Source organism: Capricornis sumatraensis, chromosome 2 (assembly GCF_032405125.1).
Source record: "Capricornis sumatraensis isolate serow.1 chromosome 2, serow.2, whole genome shotgun sequence".
Lineage (NCBI taxonomy): Eukaryota > Metazoa > Chordata > Mammalia > Artiodactyla > Bovidae > Capricornis > Capricornis sumatraensis.
Window position 1 is genome coordinate 95,087,871 of NC_091070.1, and position 24,410 is coordinate 95,112,280.

Below are 24,410 nucleotides of genomic sequence, written 5' to 3' on the forward strand. Positions count from 1 at the left end.
AGCTTTGTTTGCGATAGCCCCAAACCAGAAACAGTCCGAATGTTCATAAACAGGAAAACGGATTATCAAATTCCATTCACACAATGGAATACCTAACCCAGCAATAAAAAGCCCTGAACCATGTGTATATACAACAGCATGAGTAAATCTCGAAATAATTATGCAAAAGAGTAGATCCTGTATATAAAATCCTAGAAATCATAAACTAGTATTCATAAACAGGAAAATGGATTATCAAATTCCATTCACACAATGGAATGCCTAACCCAGCAATAAAAAGCCCTGAACCATGCGTATATACAACAGCATGAGTAAATCTCGAAATAATTATGCAAAAGAGTAGATCCTGTATATAAAATCCTAGAAATCATAAACTAGTATATAATGACAGAAAGTAGATCGGAGGTGGCCAGGGAGTGGGTATAGCAGGGTTTAGGAAAGATGGTGGAATGGCCAGCGGCACAAGAAACAAAACAAGATGACAGCTACAGATATTTAATTGCCTTGATTGTGGCGATGGCCTCACAGCTGAATACATATGTCAAAACTTCAGCATGGTCAGTATGTGCAGTTTCCTGTCTTTCATTTACAGTGTGAAGTAAAGAGTAGAGATCATTGGAAAGAGAAAGAATGTACTCATACTAACTTTTTGAGCTTTTACTTCATTGAATATGTATCTTTTTAAACTTGTGATTACTGTCTTTGATTCATTTAAAATATCCTGTTTGCACAATTCTGTGCTCTGTCCCTCCCTCAGGTTCTGGGATTATTTAGGGGAAAACCCAAACCTCCTCAGCTCACTTTTAAAATCTCAGACCACGTTCTGTTGGAAGTAGGGGAGAATGAGGCGGGAGGGGGTGCTGGAAAGGAGTTGGGAGCAGGGATGACATCCAGGTTGAGCTTCATGGGAGAGATCGGAATTGTCCGGAATCCTTGCGGTTACTGAGAACCCTTCCAACAAAACCCTCTGCACGAGCCTCCGTCACTGTTTGGTTTGTGCACACCCGTTGTTGAGATTACACACGGCTATTCAAGAGTCCACTTGAGAAGAAGAGGCTGCTCTCGTGGGCTCTCATGGGTCTGTCTTCCAGCAAGATCTTATTCAGTTCTTAGCTTGCCTTCCCGTCACCACGTCTGTGCTCCCAGTTTGAGGATACACGACTGGGAAAGAAGGAATGCTAGGAAGACGATTCCCCATCTCCTTATGAAAGGCGTGCGGCATCAGTTGGACCCGGCTGCCCCAGATGCAGTTTTTCCTTCTCCTGCCATGCCTTGAGGGGCGGGGCCCATCTGTGTGCGCTCTGTGGGCCTGTCTCTGCTTGCTGACATCTCTCCCTTTCTCTCCCTTAACCCGCGGGATGTACCTTTTCGCCAGAGGAGCCTTCTCGGAGAGCAGGGTACGCCTCTCACACAAGCCCCCTTGGGATCCTGATCTTTTAATTAACTACTTGTGTTGACTCTGGCTGATTTCATTACAACTAGTTGGCAACTTGGTGGCAGCTCTTTCAGTGGCCTTACTTATATAATCTATATATCTCGTTGCTCTTTATATTGCATATTATGCTTTTATAAAAATTCCCTTTTGAAAGCTAAAAATCTAATAACACATACTCTCCAAAAGACCAACCAACTCATTCATTTCTATTAACGAAAAAGTGGCAGCCAAGAATTTGTTATGCTAGCAATTATTTTAACCATACTGACAGCTACTAAAACCAAGAGAGGAGAGGTGCAGGGTTGGGGGCGGGAGCAGGGCAGCAATGCCTTTGGTTTTTGAACATTCCAGGCACAGTGCTAGGTGCTTGATAAATGTTATCTGGAGTATCTTCGTGCACATGCTTTTAGGAAGCTGTTGGGATCTTCATTCTGCAGAGAAGGAACCAGAGCTTGGGCTAGGTGGCCTCTGCCTCCCTTTCCCCACAGTGGGGGTGAACTGGAAGGACAGAGATTTGAATACAGGTTTGTTAAGTCTTCCGGCTTTGGAACCACACTCCTCCCCAGCCAGGAGACAAATTATAGCCAAGCGATAACATTTTCTCCAGCTCCCATTTACAAGCAGGCATCTCTCTGACTCTAAGCGCAAGGGAGGAATAGGAGAAGCCACCTGACCCTTGCATGCGCATCATGGCTGGATGGCGAGGGCTGCAGGAAGTCGGGACTAACGTGCCGTTGCAGTGGTGCCCCCACACCTCGCTAATCGCATCCCAGCTGGATCTTGTAATGTGGCCACGCTCCTTCCAATTAACCAGCAGAGAAAACTGTCTCTGAGAGCTGGTATAAACAGTATTCAAAATAGTTTATTTCTTTACCCAGAGGTTCCCATGGATGAGCGCACCTGTTCAAGTTGGAATAGTTGGCTTTTGGTGAGTAGAATTACTTCAATGTCATTCTTTCCTTTTTTAAGATTAATATGCAGCATATGAAAATGAGGGCTAATATGGGACATGCATTTTGAAAAATGAGACCATCTCAGAACATCTGGTCCCAGTTACTAGCTAGAAAGAAACTGTCTTTAGAGGAGACTGCAACATTTGGGGCTATTTGTGTGATTCTTTTTTTTTAACTCCTTTTATCTCTTTTTAAAATTTTTTCCCTTTTTAAAATTATTTTGGCAGCCCTTAGTAGTAAAATTACACAAACAGTACATATTTTTGTGTTGGCAGTATAATACTCAAAAGAAAGAAAGGGGATTGTTATCAAAGTAGAATAGAAAAAATCTGAAAAGTAGACCATTTCAAGAGTGCTCTGATGTGTCTTTTTCATTTCTCTTAAAGCTTGGTATTTGCTACACCTCTGTGCTGTGCTCTGTTTCCACAGAAAAGGTATGTATTTGTTACTCTTCAGAATGATCCTGCGTTTTAACCGTAAAAACTAGTTGAAGACACAGGTTCATTTAACTAGGAGGAAAGTTGAGTCTCAAAAAATAATGAAGCTGAGTCTCTAAAAGGAAGAGAGAGGGGCAGAAATTAAATGCACATCTATTTAATATCAAAACTCTCTTTGCCCAGCTCTTTGCTACCTGCTATGATTACATTTGAAAATGCTTTAGTCTTGTGTAAGACCCAGGTTAACTCTGGTGCAAATTTGCTCTTATAAAAATTTAAATATGATTCACTGGTGTCCAGTCCATTGGCAAAGGCACCTATAAGGCAGAAATATTAGAATTTAAGTTCCACCCCTAGGGGGAGCAGCTGTATGCACTTAACTTTGGCGGTTGGTATATTGGCTTTCCTTCTTCCTACTTGAGTTTTTTTTTTTTTCCTTTTTGCCTTAAAAGCTTTATTGTGCATATATCTTTCATCACAAGTTGCCCTTGAATCCTGCCTTTGATGTAAGAACAGGATTAACTGGCATTAAATCAGCATCGCATAAATCTGAGGCTTCAGCCCTTTTCTCGTCTAATGTCCAGGTGCAGAGGGGCAGCACTCTGCTGTGTTGCTGTGATTTCTGCTTCCAGTCCGGCCTTTGTCATGTCCTTCATGGACAGACAGGCCCCGCACAGATGGCCTTTAACGCTCGAGGCTTTCCAGTGGCTTTGGGACACGATAGTCTCTTCTGGAACGGACTTCATCATGCCCCCCTATCTGATGGAGACATCCGTCTTTTATCTGGTCCTACACTTGTCTTTGACCCCCACTGTTGTTAGCTGGGGACTTAAATTTCAAGGAGAGGGAACCTTTATCACCTTGATGCCCATAGTTAAGCCCCCCTTGGAGAGGGCAGGAGCTTCAGAACCTGTTGTGAAGCCCGATACAGATGAATTTCCTGAAGAAGAGCACTGTTTAATTGGGCGAACCCCAGAATCTCAGGGCTTCAGGTAAGAAAGGTTTGTTTCCTTAGTCTGCGGTACTGGAATATCAGTGGTTCAGCACTTGACCTTGCGCTCAGTGACTTAGGAGCGTGGCATTTGGGTCGAGAAGGATCTGACTTCCAATCTCAGCTGTACCTCTAGTTTCCTTATCTGTAAAATTAAGATAATACTTGACTTTCCAAGGTTTTATAAGGGTTAAAAATGCATAATGTCTGACCCAAAAATTGAGCACTAAGTCACAGCCATTATCATTGCCATTAGCAACATTATTTTAAAATTACCCAAGGTCTCTGTATAGAGAAGAAAAAAACAGCCACTGTGTTTTTTTCTATATTCATAATTTTTCTTTTTTTGCATTATGTCTGTTAATCTATATCCTGTCTTTTTAGCTCTTAGTTAACCACATCTCAACTATGGTGGTGGTGGTTTAGTCACTAGGTCCTGTTTGAATCTTGCGACCCCATGGACTGTAGTCTGCCAGGCTCCTCTGTCCATGGGATTCTCCAGGCAAGAACACTGGAGTGGGTTGCCGTTTCCTTCTCCAGGGGATCTTCCTGACCCAGGGATCTCCACTGCAGATGGATTCTTTACTGACTGAGCCACCAGGGAAGCCCGCTCAAGTAAAGAACAATTCTTAAGCAACTAATTACTAGTGTTACCAAGCCCAGGTTCAGCTGCTTGCAGCTCAGAAGCCAGTAATTCAAGACACAGGTGTCAGTAGAAAGGAAAGATGCTTTAGTCAGGGAGAAGGTGAACACGTGTCCAGAGACCAACTCCAAAGATTTTGCTCAGTTGTGACAGTTTTTTTTTTCATGTAATACCTTTTATTAAAAAAAAAAAAAAAAAAACTTTTAATTTTTGTATTGGAGTGTAGCCTGTTAATGGCACCCCACTCCAGTACTCTTGCCTGGAAAGTCCCATGGACAGAGGAGCCTGGTAGGCTGCAGTCCATGGGGTCGAGAAGAGTCGGACACGACTGAGCGACTTCATTTTCACTTTTCACTTTAATGCATTGGAGAAGGAAATGGCAACCCACTCCAGTGTTCTTGCCTGGAGAATCCCAGGGACGGGAGAGCCTGGTGGGCTGCCGTCTCTGGAGTCGCACAGAGTCGGACACAACTGAAGCGACTTAGCAGCATCAGCAGCAGCAGCCAGTTAACAAAGTTGTGACAGTTTCCTTTGAAGAACAAAGGGACTCAGCCACACACACACATATCCATTCTCTCCCAAACTCCCCTCCCATCCAGGCTGCCACATAACGTTGATCAGGGTTCCCTATGCTATACAGTAAGACCTTGTTGGTTATCCATTTTAAATATAGCAGAGTGTCCTTAGTATAGGGACACTATAGATGTACGTGTCCATCCCAAACTCCCTAACTATCCCTTCTCCTCATCCTTCCCCCCGCCCAGCAACTGTAGGTTTGTTCTCTAAGTCTGTGAGTCTGCTCCTGTTTTTTAAGCAAATTCATTTGTATCATTTCTTGTTAGATTCCACATATAAAGGATGTCATATGATATTTCTTCTTCTCTGTCAATCACGACAGTTTTTAAAGGAAAAAAAGAGGAGGGGAAGGAATCTCAGTGAACCACCTACTCTGTCTTCAGATGTTGTCTTGCCCGAATGATCTGCCTGCAGATTGCTTGGCAGAGGACAGAGTAAGGGGTGGGTGCTGGGGATAGAGACCTCATCATTTTTTTTTTTTAACTGCTTAATTCTTCATTCTTCTTTCTATCTGGGAAAAGAACAGGTTATTCAGGACAGCATAAGTCAGGAGTTAGGTTAAATTGCCTGGTGATCCCATTCCTATAACTAGTTTCTTTTAAGATTAGAGGGGAACAGAAACGGGCAAATAGGAAAGGGGCAAATGAGCTTTCCATAACAGAAACTCAACAGTTTTGCTGGCCAGTTTTTCTTCATCCTCTTACATATTAAGTATGCATTCATAATGAAAAAATAAGCTTTAATACATATGCACGTATAAAACATTCAGGTACATTTTTTACATGCACAAAGCAAAGACTTACAGTGGTCCTTCTCGGTAGTGTGACTAGAAGAGATGTTTTTTTCTCATATATTTTCATATTTTCTAAAAGTTTCAGAATATATATCACTATAAAGTGGACAGAAGCACATTAATGCAAGTGAATTTTTACTGCTAAAAATTCCACTGAATGCATGTGTCTTTTTCTTATGAATTGTGAACATTTATGTTATTTTTCTTAGAAAGTGTCTGGACCAAGATTACTTTCCGATACATCAGGGTCTGAGAGTGTGATCACCATACCTCCTTGCCAGCCATAAGTGGTTTTTCAGGCTTTTAGTAAGATGAGAAACAAAAAGGGGTCTGATGGTGCCTTTCTTTCCTATTTAGTGATAGTTTCCTGGGACGCGAAGCGTTTTTCAAACAGGGCTCTCGCACCAGTCGTGGGGGTGAACGGGGGTCCTCACTTTTCCTCTCCTCGGGTTCGAATTTCCACCCTCCATGGGATGACCCTGTCGTTTTCTCCCTCCTCCCAGTTCCATGTCTGTGACAAGCTTGGAAGCTGAGCTGCAAGCCAGGATCCGAGAGACCTACCCTGAGTTACGGCGTGTGTACTTTAACAAGGGGTTATAAAGCAGGTTAAGAAGCATCTTCAGAGGAGCCTGCCTGCCGTGAGCCTGGTGTAGCCAAGTTGGAGAGGAATAACCTGGGCGGCCGGGTTCTCGCGGTGACAGAAACCTTTTAAAGACCCATAGAAGCCTTTAGAGTCCAGCTGCTACTTACGGCACAGCCCCTGGGGGTGGTCTAGGGGCCTCGCCTGCCAGCCCCCGCCCCTTACATTTGAATCGTGATATGATTTACAGACACCCTTCCTGTAGCTTTTATAGTCACTGTTTTTTCAAAGACAATGTCCTGACTCACACCCAGAGTTTCCCAGAGCACCGCTAGGCATAGAATTAGATGTTCAGTCTACTGATTGTCAGTCAGTGAAAAGGAAATCTGTTGAAAATACTGAAATTTTTTCCCATTCTTGTTTCAAATCAAGGAGAGCTGAGTAGTGAGTTGAGAAAACACAAAAGCCCTGAGGCTAAACTGTAAAAAAAAAAAAAAAAAAAAGACTCGTAAATATTAAGGACAGTTTGCTTTTCTGCCCAGGTTGGGCAGGAGGCAACCTGAAGTAGAAGATGAATGTTTTGCATTAGTAGGATGAAAGCTCCTTCATATACCTCCTGAAAGTCAAAGTAATAGACAAGTGTGATACATAGAGGCTGCTGTCAACATCTGTAAGCGTTCCTATTGCTGGTCGCTTTCTTTGATTGAATTTTAAATTTATTCTGTTTTATATTCTTATGAAGATATTAATCTTACGTTGCACTCGTTGACTTTATATTCAGTCATTTAAATCAACTAATTAAGTAACTGAAATGCACAAATGTCAAATTTTGGGAGTCTATTCAAAACCAGCACTACATGACTGGGTTGAATCTGGCTTTTTTTTTTTTTTTAAGAATCAAGAGGTCTCATCTACCTACATCTCTTTTCTTGTCGTCCTATAAGATCTCTTTGGCTTTCAGAAAGCTACAGAAATGATGTGTATGTGAATCAGTGACTCAGTGGATTTTACTTGAATGTTGTGTATTACATTCCACTGTGTTTGAAAATAACCAGCCCATGGACCACTGTTTACATCACTTGTCCTAGTTTCATAAGTAATGTATTCAATGTAACAGAGATTATGCTGTAATTCTATAGAGGTTCAAAGGCATATGTGAGGTGGTTATTTCAGTAAGTGTAGACCACTCAATACGATGTGTAATTCAGAGACCTGTAAGTGGAAACAAATGTAGAAACCAGTTTGGGCGGATTTTTGCTGACGGTGTGAGCAGACTGAATTTCCTCATCAAGGCAGGATGGCATGCCTCGTGTCTGTGCCTCTCTTTTCTCTGAAACAGTGAGTGGGCCCGAAGCTGGGCCTCTCTGGGCCCTCCTTTTGCTGCCAGAGCTTTCTCAGGCAGGCTTTCTATCTTAAGCCATTTGAAGCAAAAGAGCTTCCCCGTGACATTCTGACCTTGGACGTCTTTTGTTGCCATCTTTCCTTCTCTTTAAAAATTGGTAAAAGCTAGAAATTTGAGGCAGAGCTCCACGAGGTGCTTAAAAGGGCACTTTTAACAAGAAACTAAGGCAACTTGAAGGGTTTCCCCAGCGACTCAGATGGCAAAGAGTCTGCAATGCGGGAGACCTGGGATCGATCCCTGGGTCAGGAAGATCCCCTGGAGAAGGCAATGGCAACCCGCTCCAGTACTCTTGCCTGGAGAATCCCATGGACGGAGAAGCCTGGCGGGCTGCAGTGCATGGGGTCCCAAAAAGCCGGACACGACTGAGTCACTAACACTTTCACACTCAAGGCCTTGAAGCCTCCACCCCCCCACCCCTGCCTCCAGCTAACCTCAGAATTCTTAGCCCCGGATCATTGGCATTTCCATGTTAGTCTTAACCTTCATTGAAAAATGAATGGCTGGTTGAAAGATTGACAAACTGACCAAACGTTTAATACGTACCAGGATGAGATAACCAGAGCCTCATGACAAAAGGGAACGAGGCTGGAGATGTGTCTTTTTAAACGTTATCTGCTGAAGCTTCTGATTTTTGATGCTTCTATAGAGAAATATAAACTGTAAAGTTGAATCATGGTTTATCAAAAGGAACAAAATGAACCAAGGTTGGCAGTCTTTGCTGATCTCTTAGGAATACCTTTTCTGGAGAAAAGTTGACATGAAGTGCAATAAGCTTATAAAGGAAAATAGTTATTAATATTTTGGGTAACATAATGAATTATAAGTATGAATGACTGGCAGCTTTTATTTCAGTATTAGCACAGTGTCTAGCCAGTGTTGGAGTCCATGTATTATTTCATTTTAACTGGATGAAATGTTAAATAAACTCAGAATGAAAATAAATCCTCTCTTTTATTTGTATGTAAAGGGCAAAGCAGTTTTTATGTTAAAGTCAATGGTACCTTTCATTCAAACTTAATATCTAGGTACCGTCTTAATATCTAGGTAACTCCTATATTAATCAGGTAATACATTTCTAGTTTTGGCTACCAATTTCCACATTTTTGAACAGCATAGAGGCACCCAGCACCCACCACGAGCCCCACAGTGTAAATTCCAGGAACATTCATTCTGCCACAGGGGGAATGAGATTCTGCCTTTGGCCTTGGTGACTAAATGCTGAGGTCAATTCACTTTTATATTGTTCGTCAGAATCTAACATGGAACTCGCGATTTCCATAGTTCACAGAGAAAATGTCCGTCTAACCCAGGATCTGGGGAGGGCCTTTTAACAGACACGACAGAGAGCTGAGCATTCTGCTCTCCTTGGTCACGTCTCTGCACCTGTTTGACTGCTGGAGCTCTGTTCCTCACTTAAACCATGGAGATATGCTCGAGATATATTCTAGGGGTGAGACACAGCCAGTACAATCTTGATTGTACCTACTGGTAAAATACATGTATTCAGGCTGCTGACATTCTTTGTGACCTTCAGTTTTATTGGTTTGGATCGATTGGACAGACTAATTGGATCTGCCTCATAGAGCTGTTGTAAACAAGATAACTCCAGTACAGCGCTTCACATATCGCCAGGCACACTCAGTGGATGATTGTTCATCATAGATTTGTTTAAAGACACTGGATGTGCATTCAAAATGCCAGTGTATCAATATACTGGTAAGATTTCAGAATCCCAGCAACTTCCCCAGAGACAACCCACAACCTCACTAAAAATAGCAGATTAAAATGGTCACAGGGAGACACTTGAATCCATGCTTTTGAAGTCCCTAACAAGGGTTTGCCTAAATGAGACAGAGGTAGGGAGAGTTTCTGCACATAGATGAGAAAGCTGGGGCTTCGATAGTACGAGCTCAAGACTGTTCCCAGTCGCTTGAAAACTACAGTGGCAGCCAGGGTCTGACACCCAAAGCTACAGCTGGAATGCTCTAATGAAATTAGTTTTTCAGAATTTGTGTGTTCTCATGCATTCAGAATTTCACTGAAAGCCAAAGAAAAGGTTATATTTGGTAGCAGTGATACAAGGATCGCTTAAACTCTAGAGATTCAAAGTGTGGCCCAGATAGCCCAGCAACATCCAGGTTTGTTAGAAACACAAGTGCTTGGGCCTCAGCATCTGCAGGAACAGGAGCCCCAAGATTCCTACACACATCACAGCTGGAGAAGGTCTGCTGTGCCACATGCCTGCTGCTCCCAGAGACCCAAGTTTCCCTCGGTCAGTTTCAGGTCGACTTCAGATACTCTGAATGTGTGCACCCACCCCTCACCAGACTCCAAGGAAGCTTGCAGCCTCAGTGCTGACAGTCTTAGGGACACGATCAACACGCTTGCGATTTCTGCTTTGTCCACGGCCACAGCTCCATCACCTGAAACCCGTGGCCCCAAGCAACCCGTGATTATCTGGTTCATCCTGGAATTCGGGTTCTTTCCAGGAATCTGAAGAAGGATCCTCACGTGTCATCCCCAGGATGTGGAAAGAACAAGAAATCTGAAGGTTTCTAGGAACAGAGCTGGAAGTGAACGTTACCCCTGGGAATCAAAAGGCAAGATGGCTGGGACCATCCAGGTTGTAGCCATTGTTCCTGAGCCAACCCAGCTGTCACTGAGGACCCCACTGCCCCTGGAGGTTTTGGCGCCGAAGGAGCACTCAAGACAATCCACAGAGGGCTCTTTGAACCCTTGGGGAGCCCGTGATATGCCCAGTCTTCAAGAGAAGGAATGAGGTTCAGAGAAGAGGGCTGATTCGTCTAACATCACATGGGGGCCAAACTGCCCCCTCAGTCCAGGCCTGTCAAACCCGAGTGTCTGCCACTGTGCTTCCCAGCTTTTCCATCAACAGGCATAATGAGAACTAGCTTTGGTACAGTAAATCACAATCTTCAGCATGTTTTTTTTTTTTCCTGCATACATTACTCCTTGTAATACCCCCCAAGAGATTCCTGTAAGCGCCATCTCCTTTAAAAGGTAGGGAGACTGTCTTGAAGAGGTGAAATCACTTACCACAAACCAAACGTGGTGAATGTAAAGGACTGTAAAAGATGTACTCGCGTTCCCACATACACCCCCACAAGGTTTGTAGAGCATGCAAATTCAAATAAGCTCCGAGCCAAAGTGAAAGGCAGGTCCACAGGTCATTTCCAGATGGAATTCCTAATTAGAGTAAGGCAACCAGTGATTCTCAAGGGATGGTGCCTGGGCCAGCAGCCTCAGCGTCGCCAGACCTGCGTGTTCTCGGGCCCTTTCTATTGTGCTGAGTCAGACACTAAGGGGACTGCCACTGAGCCCTCTGAGTGCTATGACACAGCCCATTCAAACTTGAGCACCATCAGGAGGATGTTGGGATGAACGCTAGAGACTCAGCTCTGCTCTAGGAACCAAGGAAGCCTAAGCGCTCTGACCCTGTTTCCTCATCTGCAAAGTGAAGTTGCTTCCCTCGTTGACATATTGGGAGGATTCAATGAGAATTAACAAACAGACAGCCCCGGGACCTCTCTGGTTAGGACTGTGCTTCCAATGCAAGGGTGTGGGTTTGATCCCTAGCCAGGGGACTAAGATCCTACATGCCTTGCAACACAGACAGAAGATAAAAAATAAAATAAATGGACAGCACTGTGCCTGGTGTCTGGCACAGTGCACACTCAGCACAGTGTAGCTGAATTTATATGGTCCCCAGGGCCAGAAGTCAAAGCATTGTTGGTGATCCTGCTGGGAAACAAACACTCTCAGGACCACTGGTGGGCAGCCAAATTTTCCTGTAAGATAGCTTGGCAGTGTTTATCAAAGCTTATAAAAACACACACCCTCCTTAATGCAATTTCACTTCTAAGAATTAATCCCCCAGGTGAATACACTCAGATTCACAGGAGGCCTGGCTACTCCTGGGAGCCTTATGAATGCAGTGGTCGAGGAAGGTGAAGGGAGGGGGAGGTTGGAGAATGTTTACAGAAACTGCCAGGTAGGAAAAAAAAGTGTATGTCATTATCGGGTAATCCAAAGTATAAATTTTCCTTCTGAATTGGATTTTTGCAAGAGAAATAATAATTGAGTTTCACAAATATAAAGTAATTTGGAAAGAAATGCTTTCTCTGGATAGTGCAATTTTAAGTAACGTAAATTTAAGTAATGTAAAATTTTCTAATTTTCCGTTTTTTCTTCTGCTTCTAAACTCAAGACATGTTCAATACTTTAAAAAACAAGAACGGAAACTATAGGTTATAGACCCAGTTTTGTAATAAAAAATGCATTGATATGTATAAAAAGATATATTAGAAAGATATATACCACAGTGGTTAAAAGTTGGTGTCTATGGATTGACAGGGTAATTATTTTCTTTCCAATTTTCTGTTTCTCCGATTTTCTGGAATGCTCCTACATTGGTTCTATTGATAAAATCAGAAAGATGTCAAGTTCGGGCCGTTCAGTGGCCTCAGCACGGACTCAAAAGAGGGTGCCTCTCCACTCCCAACCCCTGGGATTACAGAGCCAGTCATCGACCCTCCCCTGGATTCCAGCTCCCGGCTAGAAATGAAGGAAACGAAATCTGCCTTCTGAGCCCAACCTGAACCTGTGGTTTCAGCGCTCCAGACCAGAGAGAGCCGCAGCGCCGAGAGACGCCGCCAGGGGGCAGCATAGCCTGCAAGATCGCGCGGTTGGAACCCGCCGATCCCCAGAACGGCCGGCAGAGGACGCGAGGCCACAAACTGCGGCCTGGAAACGCGCATCTCTGGATTTCCGAGGCCAGGTCGGGAGGATAATGCAGGAAACTACGAGAAGGACGTGTTCTCTCAGGCAACAGGAAGCTGGGAAGATGCGGAGACAAGCAGGAATGGAGTCATCCCCTGGGGCTTATTGTGCCGAGCGCCTGATTCCCGACGGGAGGAGTCAGAGCTGAGCCCAGAACCACTGGGGGCCGGAGTCTGTCCCTGCCCTCGGGCCGTCGCCCCTGGCCCTGGACGAGGAGCCCTGAAGCCAGCTTGAAGAGGGGAGCTGGGAGGCGGGAGGGCTTTAAGGAATGGTCTCTCAGCTGATACTGGGAAGAGGAGTACAGATTTTTCACTGGGAGGAGAAAAGGGGTGGGGAGAAAACGGGGCTTCTCCTGCAGGAAAGGCTTCACCTTACCATGAAAAGACCTGGAAGCTCGGGAAAGTGAGGCTGAGTGGTGTGTGCAAGGGAGGGAACTTTGGGGGAAATGCCGCCAGTATCTCAGGATTGTGAGGGCCCTCCAGTACCCAGTGACGGAGCGCCGGCTTCATCCTGAGAGCAGGCAGGCCCTCTGCAGTGTTTGTCCAGGGGAGGAACAGCAGCCACACTCTCACTCGGTCACTCACTGCTTTTGTCTGTGTGGCATCAGCCAGATCCCCTCTCTGAGGCTCAGTACTCTCATCTGTAAAATGGAGACAATAAAACCTACATTATGGTCTTGCTGTGAAGCTTAAAATGGATAAATGGAGAGCCTGAAGTCCTGACTTTCCTTCCCCTCTCCTTTTATCTCTCTGCAGGAAAGCAAATAGAAGAGAGACCAGCAGGCGCTAATTTACAGTGTGTCCCGTGGCAGTTCAGCGAGCATGGCTAGTCCAGGGGAGTCGTCCCAGCTAGTTTCTAGGGACCAGGAAATCATTTCATCCTGTGTGATTGCAATCAAGAACAAGTTCTTTCGTCTTATTCCCGTTTATAATGAAAATGTATTTTAATCATGTGCAGTCTCCAAGAAAGATGGTAGCAGGAGAGAACAGTGCTTTTGATAAGAAAAAGCTAAAAATAGAGATGAAGATGGAGATTCTATTGAAATTCCAAAGGATGCCAAACTCTGAATAATAATTTCGGTCCAGAAGGTAGGAGGGGGCGCTGCTGGGAACCCTTTCCCCCCCATGGAACCATTTCAGGTGCAGCAAGAGAAGGGGCTGTGCAGCTTTCCGGCTGGGCGGCGTGGGTGCAGATGGCTGAAATGGAAAAGAAATAAAAAGTTTTCTTCCAGCAGCCTTCTCACCAGCAGGGTGACTCACATCTGTAAATCCAGCGATGGTGACCTGAGGAGGAGGAAGAGGGTGCTGTTACTGAAAAAGAAGCTGAGATGCAATTTTGCTCCAGCTTCCCGGAGCTCCTTTGCAAGGCAAAATCCGGACAACGGGGAAAACAAAAGAAAGAAACCCCAGGCTAAGTAGAGCCTGACAATAAAAATGGAGGGAGGAAGAGGGGAAGCTTGGACAGAAAGCTGCCTGGACCAGCTGTGGGCAGTAGCTTTCCAGTCTGAGAGCTGAAAGCAGGGGCGGGGGCGGGGGGGGGGGGTTGGGGGGTTGCGGTGCGGGTTTGGGGGGAGAGGGTGCCAAAAGGCAGCACATGCGGAGCTCCCGTCCTTGAAACTGCGCATTAAGAGGGCACCCCAGCCTGGGGGGAGGACAGGGTCTCGCCCCTTGCCTTCACCGCAGCATCATCTGAAGAGCCTTTCCCAAGTCCCACTGCTCAGGCCCCATCCAAGCCGATCACATCCCAGCGTGCAGAGGGGGCCTGGGAATCGGCATTTTAGGCTCCCCAGACCTTGGGTTCTGAGTGCAGCCCGGACTGAGAACGGTTGTTCTCAGGATTGAGGAGTACACGGAAGTGTTTTCATGGCTTTGGAGGTGCGGGAGTTGGAGGAGGGGAGCGAGGGGACGGGGACGTGGTCGATGCCCGGCAGTGACATGCGGTTCGGCAGGGAGCTGGGCGTGAGGGCGTGTCATCGTTTACATGCACTCGACCCCCCAGGAGCCGCTGTGACAGATGGGGGGCTCAGTCGCTGAGCAGCCGTTTCCCCCTATCGCCACCTCGCTTACTCTCACAGCACCCTGTCAGGGAACTGTGACTCCGGGGCCACCCCTCACGGGTGAAACGGCAGCCTTTCAGGCACTTGCCGGGGACCCGGGACCGGCGGGGCGAAGGGAGGCAGGGCGCTCCCCGCCGCAGACCCTCCGCTCAGCCGCCTGCCTTCGCGGCGAGGGGACGAGCGCGCCTTCTGACCCCGGTACGAGGGGACCGGACCGTCGCTGGACGCCCGCAGCAGATGTCCGGAGGAGCGCTGCAGCGCGGGAGTTCGGGAGAACGTGGGTCTGCAGAGCTTGCAGCGTGAGTGGCGTGATGAGGCTCCTGGAGCCCCGCAGGGAGCTCTATTCCGGGCACGCAGCTGCCTCCTCCAGCCTTTCCCACCCGCATCCCCGCTCCGGCAGGTTCCCCCGGCACGCCTTCTCCTTCAGCCGTGTTTTCTGCCTCAGCCTCTCTGACCTAAGAAACTCTTTCTTTTCACTACCAAAATAGTACTTGTTCATAAGGACAAACTAAGATGACGCAGAAGGGTGTACAGTGATCGCTGCCTTCTTTCTAATCCCAGCCCCAGCCCTGCTTTCTTCGGGGGTGGGGGATGGGAGGTAACTGCCTTGTATTGATCTGTACTCGTGGGGGCTTCCCTGATATTAGTTGGTGCCGAAGCAGCCTGCGGTGCAGGAGACCGCCCTTCGGTTCCTGAGCGGGGAAGATCCGCTGGAGAAGGGATAGGCTCCCACTCCAGTATTCTTGGGCTTCCCTCCTATGGCTCAGCTGGTAAAGAATCTGCTGGAAGATTGCAGCAGATCCGCTGGAGAAGGGAAAGGCTACCCACTCCAGTATTCTGGCCTAGAGAATTCCATGGACTGTATAGTCCATGGGGTCGCAAAGAGCTGGACACCAGTGAGTGGCCTTCACTTTCGTCTGGACCTTGCATAGTATGCCATTAACTGTAAGTGTTCTCAGCCTCCCCAGTTGGCACTAGTGTGGAACCCACCTGCCAATGCAGGAGACTTAAGAGATGCAGATTCGATCCCTGGGTTGGAAAGATCCCCTCGAGGTGGGCATGGCAACCCACTCCAGTGTGCTTGCCTGGAGAACCCCATGGACAGAGGAGTCTGGTGGGCTATGGGCCATAGGGTTGCAAAGACCGACACATAAGTGAAGTGATTTAGCACATAAGTATATTTGGTTTGACTTTGTACAAAAGAAATACACATATTCTCCTACAACTTCATTTTTCCCCTTAAAATTTTCTCATTTTTTAGGTAATATTTATAGCTCTTCCTCATTCTTGCTAAGAGCTGTTCATGGAAGTCTGAAGCAGCAATTCCTATAATTTATTAATCATTCCTCTGTTGATAGACATATCTGTTATTTCCACATTTTTGCTACTACCGAAAAAATAAAAAATTCTGTCCTGAATACCCTTGTGCAAAGATTTATATTGTTATGCCGTTGTTTCTCTGATAGAGGTTCCTATAAGTGAGATGAGTTAGGTCCTAGGAGTATTTAAATGTTTGGTGGTGATGATCAAAAGGAAAGGAAAGTGAAGTCACTCAGTCATGTCCAACTCTTTGCGACCCCATGGACTGTAGCCTACCAGGCTCCTCTGTCCATGGGATTTTCCAGGCAATAGTACTGGAGTGGAGTGCCATTTCCTTCTGCAGCAGATCTCCCCGACCCAGGGATCGAACCCAGGTCTCCCTCATTGTAGACAGACGCTTTACCGTCTGAGCCACCAGGGCCAGCTGTATTTAGCATTTATTTTGATGTACATGATAAGCACAGTTTATTCATTATCCCATTTTAGCCTCTTATCAACTCTATAAGATAAATTCTATTATTAGCCTCATTTTTCACACAATAAATTGAGACCTAGAATGGCTGACCCCTTGCCCCAAATCCCACAAAGACCTTATGGCTTGTCCTCCGAAAGGGTATTTCACTCTAGCAGTAAGGGTCTACACCTTCCCCAACACAGAATATAATTGTCTTTTTAAGAACTAAAAATCTAAAGGTAACTTTTAAAAACCTTTGCCTTGTTCCCATCCCTGCCTCCTCCCCCCGACCTTTCATGGCCTGATGCCATCCAGTCCCTTTGCTCTGCTGCTGTCTACACAGCCCTGAGGCGCCAATGCTCTGGGTACACTGCTGTTCAGCCCCCACATCAAACCTGTGCAATAGGAACCAATCATCCTCCTTTCATAGAGGAGGAAACTGAGGAGCAGAAAGGTCATGTGACTCCCCTGGGGGCCAAGGTCCACAGGAGCAGGAGCCAGGCTCGGACTCGGAGGAGCCAGGCTCGGACTCGGAGGAGGTGTCTGCACCCCTCCCACAGACAGGGCGCAGAGCAGCTTGCCATCATTCGCACTTCTCCGTCCTCTCTCCTGAATGCTTCCAGGATCTCATTACCTCCTGAGTTTTAAAAACACACTTTCCATCTTGGAATTTGTCCAGTTGGGAAACGATGCTTCCTGGTAATCTGGTCCTAAATTCCTTAGCAAAAGCTGCAATGAAAGGCTTGTCCTCGGTGAAGTCCCACCAGAAGTCCCATCTTGGAGATGCGAGTCAGACGGTGGAAAGGAGAGTGCCCCATGTGCATAGAGCCGGGGGACTGCCTAGGTCTCCCCAAGATCTGCAGCTGTCAAAGACCAGAGACCCCAGTTCTGGAGATGCTACAGTTTAGAGAAAGAGCCAAGTTGGCTGACCCCGTGCATGAGAAATGCACCTCCCACCCTACACTGTTGGTGGGAATGTAAATTGGTACAGCCAATGTGAAAACAGCATGGAGGTTTCTCAAAAAACTAAAAATAGAGTCATCATATGATCCAGCACTTTCACTCCTAGGCATATATCAGGAAAAAAAAAACAACTCTAATTTGAATACATACATGCTTCGCAATGTTCATAGCAGCATTATTTACAGTTGCCAAGATATGGAAGCAACTAAGTGTCCATCAACAGATGAATGGATAAAGATGTGGTGTACATATACAAGGAAATACTACTCAGCCATAAAAGAGAATGAAATTTTGCCATTTGCAACAGTGTGGATGGATTTGGAGGGTATTATGCGAAGTGAATAAGACAGAGAAAGATAAATACTGTAAGATCTCACTTATATAGGGAATCTAAAAAATACAACTAGTAAAAATTTTTAGAAGTGAAGAAGACTAGAACGAAAAAGAGAGAGAAAGAGAAGGAAGGAAAGAAAGAATGGCCTCGAAGAACGACACGGGTGTTTCCATGCATGGTGGCTGCCCCACCGTAGCCATGACTCTTTACCTGCCCCGCTTGTCCTAGGAGGCCCCCCAGGAGACAAGCAGACAGAGGACGGCTGAGAGAACTGACTCCGTTATGATTCTGAAAGTAGTCTTCAGTCACGTCCGACTCTGTAGCCCACCAGGCGCCTCTGTCCATGGGAGGCTCCAGGCAAGAACACGGGAGTGGGTAGCCATCCCCTTCTCCAGGGGATGTTCCCCAGCCAGGGATTGAACCTGGGTCTCCTGCCCGGCAGGCAGATTCTTTACCACCTGAGCCACCAGAGAACCCCCTCTTCATGCCTCTAGCAATAATGAAAGCACGGACGACCTTTCCCCAGGGCGTGACTGAGCTCTTCTCTGGCTCCGACCCCCACGTTCATCAATCTTTCATGACCCATAGATCTCTAGAGCCACCTTCAGCCCCACCCCCTCGGGGTGGGGGGGTCTTTGAAATCCCTGCTGAATGAGGCTCTTCACATCAAATCAATGAAACAGACCCAGAACAGAATCAGTCAGGGCACACGCCCCGGGGCGTCCAGAGTCCCAGGGACTCTGCCTTGGACGATGACTCAGTTGCTGTGTGCCTCTGAGCTCTGGCTTTCTTGTTTGTACAGTGAGGCAGTAATAGGAGCTGCCTGACGGGGTTTGTACAAGGAGCTCGCGGGGATGCTCGGGGAGGGGGCAGCAGCACAGCCTTGGGCAGACACGCCAGCACCTAAGCGTGGGTCCTGTCTCAGTCCCTGGGGCTGCTCTAACAGAAATATTACAGACCAACCGGGTGCCTCATAAACGATGGAAATTCAGTTCTCAGCCTTCTGGAGGCTGGGCAGTGGAAATCATGGCCCTGGCGGCTCCGTGTCTAGCGGGGACTCACTTCCTCACTGAGGGCCATCTCCTCACTATAACCTCACAACCTCCCAGGTTGAAAGGGGGGGCTGTCTCTCTCTTAGTGGGGCCTCACTTCCTCACTGAGGGCCATCTCCTCACTATAACCTCACAACCTCCCAGGTTGAAAGGGAGGGCTGGCTCTCTCTTTGGAAAGGGACCTTATCCCAGTGCTGAGGGTTCTGCTCACGTGGCCTAATCACCCCTGCACAAGCCCCACCTCCCTAACAGCATCGTGTTGGGGATTAGTCTCAAATGTGACTTTCAGGGGTTGGGGACACAAATGTTCAGCCTGCAGCAGTTAGCATCTCACCTGGGGCGCCCGGTCCTCAGACAGTAGGACTTGAGATCATATGTTTTTAATGAGGTGACCCCAGGGAAAGCAACGGGGGGACAGCGGGGAGTGACAGGAGCGAGCCAGCACTGGCTGTGGTTTGAGCGGGCTCCTGTGTAGGCACCTGGGGGCTCAGGCCACTAAGGAAGTGTGGAATCACATCCGTGTCATCACCCCGCACAACGGGAGGGAAGTGGGGGCAGACTCTGAGCCCCAAGATGTAAGCGTTGCCCTGGGAGGTGGTGGCCAGCCCCACTGAACGTCTGGGCACAGCTGCATGAAGAGACAAGGGCAGAGAAGAAGGATGCAGAAGCTGGAGGAGGGTGGTGCTCAGCTTCAGGCCCACCCTGGAGGCTCAGGAGCATTGCAGGGGGGCCTTCATAGATCCTGCTCCGCTTACCATTATCACCAGTAACAATAAGTATGCATAGAGAGGTGTTTTTCTGTTCACTAACCACTTAAATGTAACAGAGTGCTTTGACCACCTCAGCACACATGCACATGACCAACTTGATCTAATTTTTATTGTTCTCTGCGATGCTTGATGGCTTCCCAGGTGACGCTCGTGGTAAAGAACCCGCCTACCAATGAAGGAGATGCAGGCTCAGTCCCTGAGTCAGGAAGATCCCCTGGAGGAGGGCATAGCAACTGACTTCAGTGTTATAGCCTGAGAATTCCAGCAACAGAGAAGCCTGGAGGGCTATGGGCCATAGGGTCACAATGAGTCACACACGACTGGAGTGACTTAGCCCGTATGCATGTGGCGCTTGGATTTCAGTAAATACTCAAACAGTCTCCCTGGTTCCAGGAAAGGTAAGCAGGGAAATGGCCGCTTATGGAGGCCTTCTGTGTGCCGGCAGCCGCACTAAGCACCCAATCCTCATACAGCTCAGGCCCTTGGGAGTTCATCGGACTGTTTTGTAGGGAACAAAACTGAGGCCTGGAGAGGTAACGCATCTTATCCCGGATCGCACAGCGGGGAAGAGATCCAATGAAATTTAAAATCCCGGCGCCAGTCATCCCAACTGCTGCTAGAATGGGATGAAAAGGGCTCTACTCTTTGAAGGAGTCCAGAGATCTGGTGAGTGGGGAGGACAGAGCAAAGTACTCAAAGTCAGATGCCTGGAGGGCTGAGTTAATGACCTTAAATCACTTCCCACAGGTCCTCTTCCTGAAGGGTTTCTCGTCTGCTCTCAGGAAAGCCAGCTGATAAATTGAACACTGAGATGGAGAATGGTCCTGCATTCCAGTTGACTGGGCATCATTGATAACAGCACCCTCTTCTGTTCTCAGTCATCTTGGTTTGGACATTGAGCTGTCTCCCTCTACAGAATTGTGGCTCAGATGGTAAAGAATCTGCCTGCAGTGTGGGAGACCAGGTTCCATCCCTGGGTTGGGAAAATCACTTGGAGAAGGGAATGGCTACCTACTCGAGTATCCTTGCCTGAAGAATCCCATGGACAGAGGAGCCTGGTGGGCTACAGTCCATGGGGTCGCAAAGAGTTGGATACAACTGAAGTGACTCAGCACACAGACACACACACACACAAATGATATTAAGTTTAAAGAGCTTCCTATGGTTTATTTTAATTAATGCTCCCCACAATCTTGAGAGTTGGGCTATAAAGAAAGCTGAGCACTGAAGAATTGATGCTTATGAACTGCGGTGTTGGAGAAGACTCTTGACAGTCCCTTGGACTGCAACCAATCCATACTAAAGGAAAAGAGTCCTGAGTATTCATTGGAAGGACTGATGCTGAAACTGAAACTCCAGTACTTTGACCACCTGACAGGAAGAACTGACTCATTGGAAAAAACCCTGATGCTGGGAAAGATTGAAGGAGGGAGGAGAAGGGGACGACAGAGGATGAGATGGTTGGATGGCATCACCAACTCGATGGACATGAGTTTGAGTAAGCTCCGGGAGTTGGTGATGGTCAGGGAGGCCTGGCATGCTTCAGTCCATGGGGTCACAAAGAGTTGGACACGACCGAGCAACTGAACTGAAGTGAACTGAATGATCTTGAGAGGGAGCTGTTTCTGACGCCACTTAATTAATGAATTTGAGGAGAGACCCAGAGAGGCAAGATAATTTGCATGAGGCCACACAGCAAGTCCCCAGTATGGCAGAGACTGGATCCCAGATGCCCAACCCCAAACCCATGTCCTTTTTGCTCTGCCATCCTGCATTGCTCTTAGATTGGAATCCATCCATCCATCCATCCATTCTTTTTCTTATGAGCACAGGAAGCCAGTCCTCATGTCTGACTCTGCTTCCCAGAAGCTTAGAGTCCAGGACACAAAACCCAGGCTTGCACCTCACCCCAAAGCCCACGCGATTCTGTGCACGGCACACGGTGTCAACTCTGTGACCCTGCCTGTGGGTTTCAATCCTGGTTTTGGGGGCTAACAAGCTGAGTGACTTCACCTGGGAGAGTCTATCTGCAGAATTACATAATCCAAGCAACTGCCTACCTCATATAGCTGTCGGGAGGATGAAAAGAGATAATGGTCAGAGAGTAGGCTTGGCACTGTGCCGGGCACACAGGAAGTACTCAGAAAAAAAAATGTGAACCATTCTTTTCTCTATCAGGTAGGAAACATCACCCAGATCTGAACCTGGATGATAGAGTCTCTAGGAAGCCAGAAAATTGGGGTTTTGTTTTTGGTTTTAGCGCGTGCCTGGGAACAGTGAGTCAAAATTTATCTTTCCCCTGGGGAATATGGACCACTTTCCAAAGAAAACAAGAGGGACTGTGGAGAGGAGAGTTATTTGGCTTCTGAGCAAATGGGACTTGAGAAATGTGGGCCCTTTATTTCTGCATCTGTGCTCCATTTACCCTAAGAGTCTCCATTTAATCACACAGGGAAGGCGGAATCCAAGGGGGAGGGTATTTGCATAATAAAAGAGGTGATTGAATTTAAACGTGTGCAGTCTCTACCTTTCAGAGGCTGCAGTCCTTTTGTTCTCTGTTCTAATCATTTCTGGCAGTTTTTTCAAAGGCTAAAGCATGTGGCAGGGGGAGATATCAATTCAGAAGGAAAGAAAATATGGTCATAAAAGGGGTTAATTTGAATCGTGGATAGAAAGCCTTTTCTTTCTTTCTCTCTCTCTTTTTTTCCTGTGAGGGTCCCTGACCCAGAAGGGACCAGCAGCAGAAGGAAAAGCAACTGATTTCCTGGCTTCTTTTTCCTTTTCTTCTTCTCCACCCTACCCAGCAAGGGTTGGGGTGGAGGAGGGGTATTTCTTCAAAGTGGAATTTTAAAACATTTTGAATACACATCTGTTTTGTTTTTCTTTTTAAAAAAAGAAGAAGTAAAACTATTCCATAAATACAAACAAAACCCTGGAAAATGTACTAAAGTTTCACTTTTAGGACCAGCTGGAAAGACTGAAAAGCACTGCTTAAGGGCAGACCATATCCTTAATCTTCTCAAAGTCTTTTGATGTGTTTATATAATTTCCATTTTACAGATGAGGAAATGGAGGTTTAGATGGTTCAAGAAAGTCTCAGTAAAGTGCTTGAGGAAGGGATTGGCTCTCATTCTTTTTTCTGCAGTGAAAGCAGTATCAGTTCAGTTCAGTCACTCAGTCACGGCCGACTCTTCGTGACCCCATGGACTGCAGCACGCCAGGCTTCCCTGTCCATCACCAACTCCCGGAGCCTACTCAAACTCATGTCCATCGCTTCGGTGATGCTATCCAACCATCTCATCCTCTGTTGGCAATATAGAGAAAGACAAAAACAGATTCCTCCTTCCCACCCCCACCCCTCCCAAAATAACACCTGAAAAGAGAAAGAGAGAGAGGAATGACTTCCTGTCGTGGTCCATGTTCCCATTGGAAAAGAATTTCCAGGCATGAGAATGAATGAGAGGAGAACAAGGTTTCTTAGCGTGGGAGACACTGTTAGCGGGCTGGCTCAAAGGAGACCTGCACCCTTTTGCAGGCTAGCAACAGTGGCGCCCCCCTCCAGCACTCTCGCCTGGAGAATCCCACGGATGGCAGAGCCTGGCAGGCTGCAGTCCACGGGGTCGCGAAGAGTCGGACACCACTGAGCGACTCCTTTCCCGTTTCACTTTCATGCATCGGAGAAGGAAATGGCACCCACTCCAGTGTTCTTGTCTGGAGAATCCCAGGGACCGGGGAGCCTGGTGGGCTGCTGCCTATGGGGTCGCACAGAGTCGGACACGACTGAAGTGACTTAGCAGCAGCGGCAGCAGCCACTTTCCATAGCCTCAAGAGAGAGAAAATTCCTACTGGAATGGTGGCATGAGGTGGTTGGTTAGGATGCTGTATTGTTGCTGTTGTTCAGCCACTCAGCTGTATCCTACTCTGTGACCCCAGGGACTGCAGCACGCCAGGCTTCCCTCTCCTTCACCATCTCCCTGAGCTTGCTCAAACTCATGTCCCTTGAGTTGATGATGCCATCCAACCATCTCATCCTCTGTCGCCCCCTTCTCTCTCCTTCGATCTTTCCCACCATCAGGGTCTTTTCCAATGAGTCAGCTCTTCAAATCAGGTGCCCCAAAGTATTGGAGTCTCAACTTCAGCATCAGTCCTTCCAATGAATATTCAGGGTTGATTTCCTTTCCTTGCTGTTAAAGGTATTCTCAAGTGTCTTCTCCAGCACCACAGTTCAAAAGCATCAGTTCGTTGGTGCTCATTCTTCTTTATGGTCCAACTCTCACATCCATACATGACTACTGGAAGAACCATAGCCTTGACTATATGGACATTTTCCAGCAAAGTGATTTAAAAGTAGTGCTTTTTAATACACTGTTTAGGCTGGTCATAGCTTTCCTACCAAAGAGCAAGAGTCTTTTAATTTCATAGCTGCATTCGCCATCCACGTGATTTTGGAGCCCAGGAAAATAAAATCTGTCACTGTTTCCACTTTTTCACCTTCTGTCTGCCTTGCAGTGTGGGACTGGATATCATGATCTTAGTTGTTTGAATGTTGAATTTCAAGTCAGTTTTTTCACTCTCCTCTTTCACCCTCATCAAAAGGCTCTTTAGTTCCTCTTCACTTTCTGCCACTGAAGTGGTATATGCATATCTGAGGTTGTTGTATTTCTCCAGGCAATCTTGATTCCAGCTTGTGATTCATCCAGCCTGGCATTTCTCATGATGTACTCTGCACAGAAGCTAAGTAAACAGGGTGACAATAGACAGCCTTGTCATACGCCTTTCCCAATTTTGAACCAGTCTGTTGTTTCCTGTCCTGTTCTAACTGTTGCGTCTTGACCTGCATACAGGTTTCTC

At 46.9% G+C, this 24,410-nt stretch overlaps 1 protein-coding gene across 1 annotated transcript in view; it reads left to right on the plus strand.

Moving 5' to 3' along the window:
• Nucleotides 1-8,740, plus strand: part of SFXN1 (sideroflexin 1) — a 55,746-nt gene extending 47,006 nt beyond the window's left edge. The window contains exons 9-11 of the mRNA XM_068966639.1: nt 2,314-2,363; nt 2,775-2,822; nt 6,332-8,740. Coding sequence (XP_068822740.1) covers nt 2,314-2,363; nt 2,775-2,822; nt 6,332-6,428 — 195 coding nt within the window. The 3' untranslated portion in view covers nt 6,429-8,740. The remainder of the gene's footprint in view (nt 1-2,313; nt 2,364-2,774; nt 2,823-6,331) is intronic.
• The last annotated feature ends 15,670 nt before the right edge of the window (nt 8,741-24,410 follow it).